Source organism: Vitis riparia, unplaced genomic scaffold (genome assembly GCF_004353265.1).
Source record: "Vitis riparia cultivar Riparia Gloire de Montpellier isolate 1030 unplaced genomic scaffold, EGFV_Vit.rip_1.0 scaffold683_pilon_pilon, whole genome shotgun sequence".
Lineage (NCBI taxonomy): Eukaryota > Viridiplantae > Streptophyta > Magnoliopsida > Vitales > Vitaceae > Vitis > Vitis riparia.
Genome location: NW_023269733.1, coordinates 123,936 through 137,398, shown reverse-complemented (window position 1 = coordinate 137,398; position 13,463 = coordinate 123,936). Strand labels below are relative to the sequence as shown.

General features: G+C 38.5%; 1 protein-coding gene across 1 annotated transcript; it reads left to right on the top strand.

Moving 5' to 3' along the window:
- Positions 1-10,490: 10,490 nt before the first annotated feature.
- LOC117910261 (disease resistance protein SUMM2-like) lies at positions 10,491-12,860 on the top strand. The gene is made up of 4 exons (XM_034824344.1): positions 10,491-11,011; positions 11,151-11,412; positions 11,469-11,643; positions 11,743-12,860. Exons 1-4 carry the CDS (start codon positions 10,491-10,493, stop codon positions 12,858-12,860), a joined length of 2,076 nt encoding a protein of 691 aa, XP_034680235.1.
- The last annotated feature ends 603 nt before the right edge of the window (positions 12,861-13,463 follow it).

Sequence of the window (13,463 nt, the reverse complement as noted above, 5' to 3'; positions counted from 1 at the left end):
TGGTGTCACCCGATTTTTGGCCTATCGTACACTCTGGTGCCACACCGGGGCATATCCCACTTCATTTAGGGTTTATGGATCCTCATAGACTTGCACGATCATTATCACTTATTGGATGCTCACTGAGACGTGGACATGATCGTTACCTTACGGAGCCCCTAAGGTCCACCAGCCAGGTCCGCACTTCTCGACACTTGGATGCCATCATGCCTCTCCATCCGGGAGGTACATCTTGGATATGTGTGCATGATTCAGTTATGGATTCGGACGACCATTGTTATATGTTCGATGACAATGATTTCATGTCGCTCGATTTCTGACCTGTCGTGCATCCGATGCCCATACTGGGGCATATTTTCCGTTTCGGAGAAGATTTACGGATCTTTGAGGAGGTCACGTGCTCGACGATAGATGGTTTCATGTCACTTTTTCTTCTGACCCGTCCCACATCCGATGCCATACTGGGGCATATTTCCGTTTTGGGTGAGATTTACGGATCTTCACGGAGGTCACATGCTCGACGATAGATGATTTCGTGACACTTTTTCTTCTGACCCGTCCCACATCCGATGCCATACTGGGGCATATTTCCATTTTGGGTGAGATTTACGGATCTTCACGAAGGTCACATGCTCGACGATAGATGATTTCATGACATTTGTTCTTCGGACCTGTCACGCACTTGATGCCATACTGGGGCATATTCCGTTTCGGAGGATCTTTATGGATCTTCGCAGAGGTCACATGTTTGAGGATAGATGATTCCATGCTATCTGATCTCCGACCTATCATACATTTTGATGCCATACAGGGGCATATTTCGGTTCGGATGAGATTTACAGATCAGGAGGGAGTCGCGTGCTTATCCTTATTTGGCGAGATGTATGCAGAGATGATGATGTATTCGCTATCCTCACGATGATCCCTTAGGGGAGCCTATCGAGAGCCATCTAGCCCGGTCCGCGCTTTTAGATGCTTGGATGTCATCATGCTTCCTTCCGAGGGACACCTCTTCGATATGTGGGTTTGATTCAGTTGCAGGCATAGATGATCTGAGCTCATCTGATTTTTTTTCGACATGTTACATTCTCGATGCCACACTGGGGCATATTCCCCATCTTGATCGAGACTTATAGATCCCCACTGGTTTACATGATCATCCACGGTTATGAGATACACGCCAGGTTGATGTTTGATTTCATTTTGTCCGGTTACTCCGATGAGCCTCTCTTGAGTCATTCAGCCAGGTTCATACCCTTTGGTATAGTCGTGATTCCTGGATGGAGTTGTCTCTGGTGCCCGGATTTCTCGCGTCATCGTTTCAGTAGGGTACATATCAGATCTGTTACGCGTCCCATTGGTGTTATTCTCAGATCATCAGGACGGACAGATTGGGTACATCTGATGCCATACTGGGGCATATTGCCCTCATTTAGCCCTGGAGGCGATCGTTCTCTCACACATCCTTTATAGTTTCCATCACTCGGCCGAGATATATTGTGTTCGCCTCATTGACCATTATTCCTGAGCTCTTCATCAATATGAGCTCTCAGCGGAGCGTCGTTTGAGACTCGTAGAGTCCCTTTTAGCCATTTCCAACGGATTGAGATTTGCAGCGGCATGCCACACTGGGGCATACCCCCGTCTTTGAGTTCATCGAATATTTTGCAGATCTTTCTCATTACTCAGTCCATTTCTTGATCTTTGCGAGTCGTCATACTAGGGCATACCCCTTTCAGCGCTTTTCTACTGGGGCATACCCCCTCTCTTTGGGTTTATTGTGTCTCGTCTTGATTTCATGGTTGTCAGACTCATTTGTCGATCTTTACGAGTTATTACCTAGAGCATCCCCCTACTGTCATCTTGTTTAGGCTCCCAGAGCCATTACCGTCGTCTTGTTTAGGCTTCCAAAGCCATTTCTGTCATCTCGTTTAAGCTTCTAGAGCCATTACTGTTATCTTGTTTAGGCTTCCAAAGCCATTTCTATCATCTCGTTTAGGCTTCCAGAGCCATTTCTGTCATCTTGCTTAGGCTTCCAGAGCCATTACTGTCATCTTGTTTAGGCTTCCAGAGCCATTTCTATCGTTTTGTTTAGGCTCCCAGAGCCATTACCGTCGTCTTCTTTAGGCTTCCAGAGCCATTTCTGTCATCTCGTTTAGGCTTTCAGAGCCATTACTGTCATCTTGTTTAGGCTTCCAGAGCCATTTCTGTCGTCTTGTTAGGGCTTTCAGAGCCGTTATTGTCGTCTAGTTTAGGCTTCCAGAGCTGTTACTTTCTAGTTTAGCTTTTAGAGTTAGCTTTTTGGTTTGGCTTCCAGAGCTGTTGTTTTCTAGTTTAGCTTTTAGAGTTAGTTTTTTTGGTTTGGCTTCCAGAGCCATTATTATTTTAGTTTAGTGTTTGAAGTTAGCTTTTTGATTTGGCTTCTAGAGCTATTATTTTCTCGGTTTCGGCATTCGGAGCCATCATCACTTTTTAGCTTCGGCGTTCAGAGCCATCACCATGTTTTTAGTTCGGTGTTCAGAGCCATCATCGGTTTTCAGATCGACATTTGGAGTCGCTCCTCAGTTTGACGTTCAGAGTCATCACCATCACTTTTTAGTTTCGGCGTTCAGAGCCATCACCATGTTTTTAGTTCGGTGTTCAGAGCCATCATCGATTTTCAGATCGACATTCGGAGTCACTTTTCAGTTTTGGCGGTCAGAGCCATCACTATTTTCAGTTTGGCATTCAGAGTCTCCATCACTATTCTCGATATCGGAGCCATCATCACCACTTTTCAGTTTGGCGTTCGGAGCCATCATCACTTCTCAGTTTTGGCGTTCATAGCCATCGTCGCTTCTCACTATTTCCAGTTTGGCATTCAGAGCCACCATCACTTTTTGGTTTCAGTGTTCAGAGCCATCATCATCACTTCCTTGTTTGACGTTCAAAGTCACATTTCCAAATTGGCGTTTAGAGCCATCATCGCATCTTAGTTGGCGTTCAGAGCCTTCATCACTATTCAGTTTGGCATTCAGAGCCTTCATCACTTCTCAGTTTTGGTATTCGGAGCCATCATCATTCTCAGTTTTGGCATTCAGAGCCATCGTTCATTTTCCATTTGGCGTTCAGATCCATAAGTTTCATTTCGGCGTTCAGAGCCATTGTTCGTCTCACATTTGGCGTTCAGAGCCATGGGCCCATGATGGCATCCAGATTTATCACCATTTCCCTCTATTTTGGCGTTCGGAGTCGTTTCTCATACCCATTCCTGCACTTTGAGTCACCATCTTTCCGTGTTTTTGTCGTTCAGAGTCACTTCTCTTTAGCTGTACCATTCGAGGTCGTAGTCCTCAGTATTCACATTCACTGGCATTGCACATTCTGATCTTCATGGCTTTACACTCATCCTCATTTTCCTCACCTTATTACCCCGTGCTTATCGCCTACTTGTCATCACTCTTTCATCTTCGTTACTCATGACACGATCCTTTGAGTTCACGACACATACTTCGGTCATGTTGTCAGGTGCCCTACGCTTATCATTCTCATGTGGTTCACTTAGGGTAGTCTCCTTCTGGCATATTCTTTCCCGTACTTCAGAGTGGTTCGACCGTTACTCATCCTTGATATGGTCTTTCGAGTCACTTCTGGAGACATTCTCGAAGGGAGCCTGGGTCCTCAGTGTGGCTTCAGAGACATTTTGAGGCTTCTTTTTCTCTTAGGATTAGAGCTTTTGTGTTCGTCTCTTGGCCTGAGTGAGTTCATGCTTCGCTAGTGTCCCTATGGGGGTCTCCTTGGTTCTTCGGAAGAGTTCACTTCATTCCACTCATTATTCACACTTGCTTTTCACTCCAGTGTTCACATTCTTTACACTCGTGAGCTCTACCGAAGAGGGGCATATTTGTAGACCCCCTTTGGGGTTGATACCGGGCAGCACTTGAGATAAGTGGGGGGCCCTCTTTTCTCCACACCCGGGAAATCAGCTGCATGGGCATGCCACAGGCCATGCTAGTAGGTGAAGGTGCCATGCTGCTGATGCGAGGAACAGTGCGGCAAGTAGTGGCTTGCCAAAGAAGATAGGAACAGGAGGGGGAGAAAAAGAAAGCCGGAAGGCTGGGAGGTGAGAGAGGGAGTGATCTTGCTGAGAGTTAAGGTGGTACTCCATGGCCAGAAGGAGGGATTGAAGAAGATGGCCCGTGGAATTCCCAGACAGCCCTCAAGCTAGGTATGTTCTTGTTTCTTAATATACTCTCGCACTCTCTACTGATTTACGAGCAAAGTTTGGATTGTTTGCCGTGGACGTCAAGGGCCACGGGGTTTGTTTCGATTGAATATATTTATTCATGTATGATGCTCTGCTTGATCTCTCTCCTGTGCTTGATTTTCTTTTCTTTTGAAAATGATGGGATCCTCATTGAGTTTTGGTTTGGATGTTCTGATGATTATATTGTGGATTTTTAACTCATCCCACCAGCTAGCCGCTCGTTCATCATTCATGAAACGAGATGTTGCTTAGTAATTCCTTGATCCATCCATTCTTGCTTTGTTTTCCTTCTTCATTCTCTATCCTTTGTTTCATGATGATTTCGCGACTTAGAGAGGATGAAAACCAGAGAGAAAGCGAAAGCCTAGGGTAACGAAGATCCTGGAATGATAACTAGGATACGATGAAGGTTGGATGATGTGTTTCCATAATGAAGAAGTTTCTGATACAGTAGCGGCTTTCCTAGTGGCGGTGGCAGTAGCTTTGCCAATGGTGGGGCTGATCAGTTGGGTACCAATAAGGCAGCAGAAAGGGTGTGTTTGGCACTGAGTCCGCTTGCCCATCCTTCACTGCCATATCTTCTGAACCCTACTATGTTTGCTATTCGTAAGCTAGAGGAAGTTCTCTAGCTTATGATGATTGAAAAACTAGTTTTTGAGACGGGAATCATGCTAACCTGGTTATTCCTCGTATACCCATTTCTCAATTTCCCTACATGCCACTTTCATCTTCCATATCATACCCGTTATCTTCCACTGCTACCCATATTCTTCATATCTCAATATATCCAATACCGGGCCCATTTAATCATCCTTCACTATTCATGTCACCAATGACACCGATATACTTCATGCCCATTATGTCCAACACCACTCAATTTCACATCTCTCATTCCTGCCACCAGCCATTCCATGTATCTCCTATTCGTTTATTGTTAGTATTCCAATGCACATGAAGCCCCGCACTTGCTCGCCATCCTTACCCCTTCAATACCCAGCCTGCTCCTATCTATCTCCACGTTTCTCTCTCTATATCCATGTAAATACCCATTTTTGGATGCCCACCACACTCGTGTCATGTTCATCCCCATAGGAACCCCAAAGCCATGCATGCAAGCTCCTCCCCCCACGGTTCCTATTCGCCCACACCACCGGCAGCCCTCCACTCCCAAAATAGTCCGACCACCTCTCTACGCTTATTTTTTTTCCTTTTGCTGGGTGCATGACGCGAGTAGGAGCTGTTCTGTTGCCTTCCTAGCGCTGCCGGAGGACTTTGAAGGCCGGTCCCAGGGGCTAAATCCCACCGGCAGCTACTCCGCCATCTCAAAACCCCCGCCCTTTCCTTCTCATCTATGTCGCTGATGGTGGAGACCTCATCTAAGGGTGACGCCCAGCTGGAGACGGCTGCCTTGGGCTTGCCCATGCATGGCAGTGGACTTGGGCTGAAGTTGGAGCCCAGGCCCGAGCTCTAATGGTGATGGTGTTTTGGGTTTGCTCTTGGTGACAGTTTTGGGCTTGGTTGGAGCCCAAGTCCAGTTGCATTGATGAAGGGCCTCATGCCCCCTGTGCTGTTCACTCTCATGGCCCATACTCATTTCAAGCTGGCCCATCTGATTATTTCCACCTTATATAGTTCACTTTTCTCTAAATCACTCATTTCTTAATAAACTCTCTAATTTCTAATTTCCAAGCCCAACTTACAAAAATTCAATCTTCAAATGACACTTCAAAATTCAGATTTTAACGTTTAATTCCTATTTTCGAATTCCCATATTCCCACTAATTTATTTGATCATTAGTATTTCATCTATTTATTACAAAGCTCCCTTTTAAATCAAATTTTTTTAAAAAACTTCTGATTTCCGAATTAAATTCCTCATCTCGAAAATTCCCATATTCCCACTAATTTATTTAATCATCAGCATTTTATTTACTTATTTCAAAACTCTATTTTAAGTCAAATTTTAATCCCGAAAGTTCCCATATTCCCATTAATTTATTTATTTATTTATTTCAAAACCCCATTTTAAATCAAATTCTTCAAAACCTCCAATTTCCGAATTAAAACTTCAACCCAAAAATTCTATCATCCCTCTTTATCCGCCCAAATATTATTCTCGTTAACTAGTATTATAATCCCATACCTACCTATTTATATAAAGTCATATCCTTTAAAAATCCAACGCCCTAATTCAAACTCTCAATATCTTATTATCACCATCATTATCGTTAATTCACACTTTCAAAATCCTATTATTATTATTATTATTATTATTATTATTATTATTATTAATTCAAACTTTCAATATCTTACTATTATTATTATTAATTCAACTTTCAAAATCTACATTCTCGCAGTATTATTATTATTATTATTATTATTTAAAATTTATATTCTCACAATTCAATTTCCTAAAGTTCATTTCTTATTATTATTATTGTTTTTAATTCAATTTTCAAAATCTATACCCTTGTAGTTTAATTCTCTAAAGTTCATTTCTTATTTTCTCTAGCAAATTTCATTTTAATTATCGAAGCTCTAATCTTTTAAATTTAATTCCCAAGACTCCAATTTTCCAACAAGCTCCAAGAATCCAATTTTCACTCGAATAGTTTTAATTCCATTTCGATTCCTAAATAATCCTCTGTTCTTCTTAATTTTACATAAGCAATAGTGAATTCTTCTTAATCCTAAAACACAGAATTTGTGAGATTAGTTCATGAGTAATAAATTGGGCTTTGGTGGGGGCCCTATGTTCGATCTCTTTCGATTTGTCAACTGTTGTGCTTAGTATATTTTGCTTGAGCTTCGTTTTGCACTCCGATATGCATGAGCTATATTTTGTATTCATTAATTGTGCACTAATCCTGTTTCTTGATAGCGCATTATGGCTCGCGGCCGAGGTACGCATCCATTCCCATTCTAGTCAATCTCAATTGCGTGTTTTGATTCTCATATTGTGCATGATTTAGGTGGGTATCTATTGACTTTCTCGTTGATTGCCACGTCAGTTTCATTGTATTAGTAGAGACCCGACTTTAGGGACTTAGAGGGGTGCTATGGTCTTTTACCGTACCTTCCCGATAAGTAACTTGACCCCCGAACCCGATCCGGTTTTTCACAGATCACCTTTTTCGAAACAAGGAGTCACACTTAGGGTTTTTCTTTCTTATTTTGTTTACCCTTTTAAAAATAAAACAAAAATAAGTGGCGACTCCAAGTCATTTTCTTAATCAATAAAAATATTTTTTTCAAATTAAAATCGAGCTCGCCATCGAGTAGGAAACGCATGAGCCGAAATGCGGGGTCCACAATATCCTTAAGTTATTTGAAGTATAAGTAGTAGCTTTTTTACTATTAAGAAAATTTTTCAATAAAGTTATGAGTATAATTTCTAGCCAGTTATTTTTTTTAAATCATTAAGAAATTTACAAAAAAGTTTCAAACATAAAAGGCAATTTTCTGGATGCCTCGTATGCACACAATAAAACCTTTTTTTTTTTCAACCAATGTATGGAATTCTACAAGAGACCAAATTGAAGTCCTTCGTTCACTTGTATGATAGTTGTATCATTCATCCTCTGGCCTTATCCTTTTGACTTATGGGAAGAGTATTATTGATATTAAATCTATTTTTTTTAAGATGCATTGAGAGTGAAGGTGTGTTTTCACTTTTAAATTTTGGGTTATTTAATTAAAAAGGGCAAGATTATCTTTAAAGAAGAAATAACAATTTTGTGTTTCATTTTAAAAACGTTTTTTTTTTAGTTTTCATTTTATATTTTTATTTTTGTGAAAATAGATTTATTTATTTATTTTTATTTTCTTAAAAATTCGGATGATTTAAAAAAATGAAAATAATTTTTATTTGTATTCTTACCAAACCACTTGGTCAACGTCTATTTGTTAAGCACCGAGACAAGCTTTGGCTTTGTTCTTCTCCGCCTTCAGCTTGACAAGGGGTGTTAGAGCAACAACCAGATATAGTTTGTTTTATTTGTATCTATCTTATTGTTGTAACTATCATCCTTTAATCATGTAAGTAGTTAGCTAATTTTATGCTATTTCAAACTCTGTAATTCAGCTATATAAAGCTGCTCTTGTATTCATTATTAACACATCAATATAATACAAACATTCATTCTCATATTATCTTTACATTTAAATATTAAAAGGCAGTTTTCTAGACGCCTAATATGAATAAACTTTTTTTTTTCAACCCATGCATGGAATTCTACACACGTAGAGGCCAAATTGAAGTCCTTTGTTCACATGTATCACTCATCTTCTATCCTTTTCTTTTGACTTAATTATGTGAAGCCTATTAGTTTTTAGCTTATTTTCAAACCTATGTTTGGACTTCTATTCAAATAGGCGTGAATATTTGTAAAAGTAGGTGAGAATCTAAGACTATGTTTGGACTTTTGTACAAATAGGTGTGAATATTTACAAAAGTAGGTGAGAATGTAAAGGCTATGTTTGGATTCAAAAAATATTAAAAAGAATTATTTGTATTTAAGCATTTATGTACATGGAATAAGATGTGGAATTGATATCTTTTAGCTTTCGAGCATAGTAGGAGGAGCAAGCGTCTTGAATTATTAGCAAATTCTTTTTATCTTTTAATTTTTCAAACCTTTTTCTTGCGCCACTTGTGAGCATATCAAGTATACTCTAAAAATAAAGATTATGATCAATTCCTAGAAAATACTTAGGAAAGAAAAAATGTTAAAAAAAATAATTTTCTCATATTTTGTTTCACTATGAAAACTATACAAAAAAATAAAATATAACTAAAATTAGTTAGAAATTTATATATTTTAAAATTATTTAATCTTTACATAGAAGATGAAAAATAAGTTAAATAAATTTGAAGAAACACATAAAAAATAATTCATTAATTTTAAATCTATTTTTATTTTATTTGAATTGTTTTCTTTCTACTTTTCCTTTTTGTTTTTTTTCTCCGGTTTTTTTCCTCAAAATTTCTATGAATCAAGCATAGCCTATACAAGTTGAGGAATGATGTAAAAAGGAGAGATTATAATAAAGTATTTTTTTTACAAGTTTGTGTAATAATACATTTACACAATTTTTTTTTTTTTTAAAAAAACAATTTATTATTTTATTTTTTAGTTTTTAAAAAAATAGAAAATCTGAAAATTTTAAAAGTAAAATAAATAAATAAAAATCAATCTTGCTTTCACCTTCTAAATTTTTTTTTATTTCCTCATGATTAAGTAAGATAAACTTGTTTTTCTTTTTATTTTTATCATTGCAGTTTTTAAGATTCAAACAAGATGGAGTCAATAATGACCTCCTTAATTTATGGTGCGTATCCATTTAATCCTATTTAGAAGAGTTAATGGGCTATTGTAATTTCAAAATTCAAGTGTTGTGATCCAAATCAGCATTTTTTAAAATTTTTCTCGCTTCTTTTATTACAATTAGTTGTCTAGATATTTTAGCTTCAAGGTCATGTATATACTACTTAATAATACTTGTATTACCTATGAGAATGTATTAAATACATCCATGCTACCACATTAGTATGTTAATATAGTATAACTATCCATTCATATTTATCAAATCAAAACCTAAATAAGGAAGGAAAGAAAGTTAGTTGGATTCAAAGATAATTAATAAAAGCTTTAAATTATTAGAAAAATGAATTATAAAAATTATTTTTTAATAAAATAACTTAATTATCATTTTATTTATTTTCAATTAATTAATTCTTAATAAGATCCAAAATATTAATAAATTATTATACCACATTAGTAAGCATTATAATACTACATCAACGAGCTTAGAACAACAAAGATACTCAATATATTCTATTCTATTAATAATCAAATGCACTGTCAAATAATTTTCAATTTCACCATTTTATCATTTTTTTTTCCTTCAGGTTTTAGGTGATTATGGATGTGTACATAATTCTTATATTTTAATTTTAAAATTTCAAAACTCACGGTGATATGCCATTGACTGATTCACTTAAATAATTTTTTTTCTCAAAAAAATAAAATAAAATAAAATAAAAAGGAAAGAAAACCGCAGAGAACTTAGCTTTGTCAAGGGGCCCATGTGTGCCCCATCACCCTCGACTTGGTGCCCATGACCTTTTTCCTTTGTTTCTCCTCATCACTTTCCTAATATCTGCAAATAAAAGGCATTCATTTTCTACTTCGAATTTGTCATTCCTCTTTCTTACCTTCTCCTTGGAGGTTTTCATACATCAATGGGAAACGTGTTCTCAGTCTCAATCTCTACCAAGGACATCGCTGGTTGTTGTGATTGCACTGCTGCTCGAGCAAATTACATATGCAGGCTTGCAGAAAATCGGGTTACTTTGAGAACAGAGCTTCAAAAATTAAGGGAGCTGAAGAACGATGTGAATAGGAAGGTGGATGTGGCTGAGAGACAACAAATGAAGCGTCTGGATCAAGTACAAGGCTGGCTTTCCAGGGTGGAAGCCATGGAAACTGAAGTCGGTCAACTGATTGGAGATGGAGCGGAGACCATTGAGGAGAAACGATTACGTGGTTGTTGCCATCCCAAGCATTGCATCTCCAGCTACACGTTGGGAAAAAAGGTTGTCAGGAAGCTACAAGATATGGCTACTCTAATGAGCGAAGGACGTAATTTTGAGGTGGTGGCTGATATTGTACCTCCAGCTCCTGTGGAGGAAATACCCGGCCGACCCACTGTGGCTTGGAATCAACATTTGACAAAGTTTGGAGGAGTCCCGAAGAAGAACATGTAGGGATGATCGGCTTATATGGGTTGGGGGGCGTTGGGAAGACCACCCTCTTGACACAAATCAACAATCATTTCCTTAAAACATCCCACAATTTTGATGTCGTAATTTGGGTAGTGGTTTCAAAAACTCCAAATCTAGGGCGGGTTCAAAACGAGATTTGGGAGAAGTGGGATTCTGTGATGATAGATGGAAAAGCAAAAGCCGCCATGAGAAAGCCAAAGACATCTGGAGAGCCTTGAGCAAAAAGAGGTTTGTGATGTTGTTGGATGACATGTGGGAGCAAATGGATCTGTTAGAAGTGGGAATTCCACCTCCTGACCAACAAAATAAGTCCAAGCTGATATTCACCACTCGATCTCAGGACTTGTGCGGGCAAATGGGAGCTCACAAGAAGATCCAAGTGAAATCTTGGCATGGAAGGATTCGTGGGATTTGTTTAAAAAATATGTGGGAAAGGATGCCCTTAATTCTGATCCAGAAATATCTGAGCTGGCTGAAATGGTTGCAAAAGAGTGTTGCGGTTTGCCACTGGCGATAATTACCGTAGGGCGAGCCATGGCTTCTAAAGTGACACCCCAAGATTGGAAGCATGCAATTAGAGTACTACAAACATGTGCTTCAAATTTTCCAGGTATGGGGCACCGAGTGTACCAACTTTTGAAATACAGCTATGATAGTTTGCCCTCCAAAATAGTTCAATCTTGCTTCTTATATTGTTCTTTATTCCCAGAAGATTTTTTCATACTTAAGGAGCGTTTGATACATCAATGGAATTGTGATGGATTTTTAGATGAATTTGATGACACGGATGGATCCAGAAATGAGGGATTCAATATTATCAGTACTCTTGTTCATGCATGTCTACTTGAGGAATCTTCAAATACTAGATTTGTAAAATTTCATGATGTTGTACGTGATATGGCCTTGTGGATAACCAGTGAAATGGGGGAGATGAAGGGCAAGTTTTTGGTACAAACAAGTGCCGGTTTGACCCAAGCACCTGACTTTGTGAAATGGATGACAACGGAAAGGATTTCATTGATGAACAACCGAATTGAGAAGCTAACAGGATCACCCACTTGTCCCAATCTCTCGGTACTTCTTCTAGATTTGAATAGTGATTTGCAGATGATAAGCAATGGTTTTTTCCGATTTATGCCCAATCTAAGAGTGTTGAGCTTATCAAACACCAAAATAGTTGAATTACCATCAGATATTTCTAATTTGGTTTCATTGCAATATCTTGATTTATCTCATACAGAGATAAAGAAGTTGCCAATTGAGATGAAGAATCTTGTACAATTGAAGACTTTGAGATTGTGTGCATCTAAACTCTCTTCAATTCCACGAGGACTAATATCGAGTCTTTTAATGCTGCAAGGGGTTGGCATGTTCAATTGTGGACTTTATGATCAAGTAGCTGAAGAAGGCGTTGAATCATATGGCAATGAGTCCTTGATAGAGGAATTGGAGAGTTTGAAATACTTGACGGATTTAAGTGTCACCATAGCAAGTGCCTCTATGTTTAAGAGATTTTTAAGTTCCAGAAAGTTACCGAGTTGCACTCTAGGACTCAGCCTCAAGATGTTCAAAGGTTCAAGCTCACTCAACCTATCATCTCTTGAAAATATGAAGCATCTCGCTGGGCTTACGATGAAAGATTTGGATAGTTTGAGAGAGATTAAGTTTGATTGGGCAGGGAAAGGAAAGGAAACAGTGGGGTATAGCAGTCTCAACCCGAAGGTCAAATGCTTCCATGGCCTTTGCGAAGTGGTCATCAATAGATGCCAGATGTTGAAGAATTTGACATGGCTTATTTTTGCCCCAACCTCCTATATCTTACAATAGGACAATGTGATGAAATGGAAGAAGTGATAGGTAAAGGTGCAGAGGATGGAGGAAATCTGAGCCCATTCACAAACTCATGCGACTGGAGTTAAATGGTTTACCCCAACTGAAGAATGTGTACCGGAATCCCTTGCCCTTTCTTTACCTTGACAGAATTGAAGTAGTTGGGGTGTCCAAAGCTGAAACAAGCTGCCACACAACTCCAACAGTGCCAATCAAGGTAGAGTTGTGATGGTAGGAAAGCAAGAGTGGTGGAATGAGTTAGAATGGGAGGATGAAGCTACTCTAACTACTTTCCTTCCCAGTTTTCAAAGCAATATAAGAACAAGGGGCTTAGGTATGATTCCAATTAAAATCAACCAAATATGATTGAATGTATATTATTCTTTAATTCATTCTATAATTAGATGCCTATCGTTTGTAGGATTTGAAGGAATGGCAAATGTTTGGTGTTTGTTGATTTAAATTCCATTTTTTTCAGGACTTTATTTTTTTTGGCTGATTAATATTTATGGAATTGATTGAGATTATAGTTTCAAGTTTTTGCCATGCTTAATCTTGGTACAGGGTAATCTCTAGTTTTGCCTTATACTTCTCTCTAGA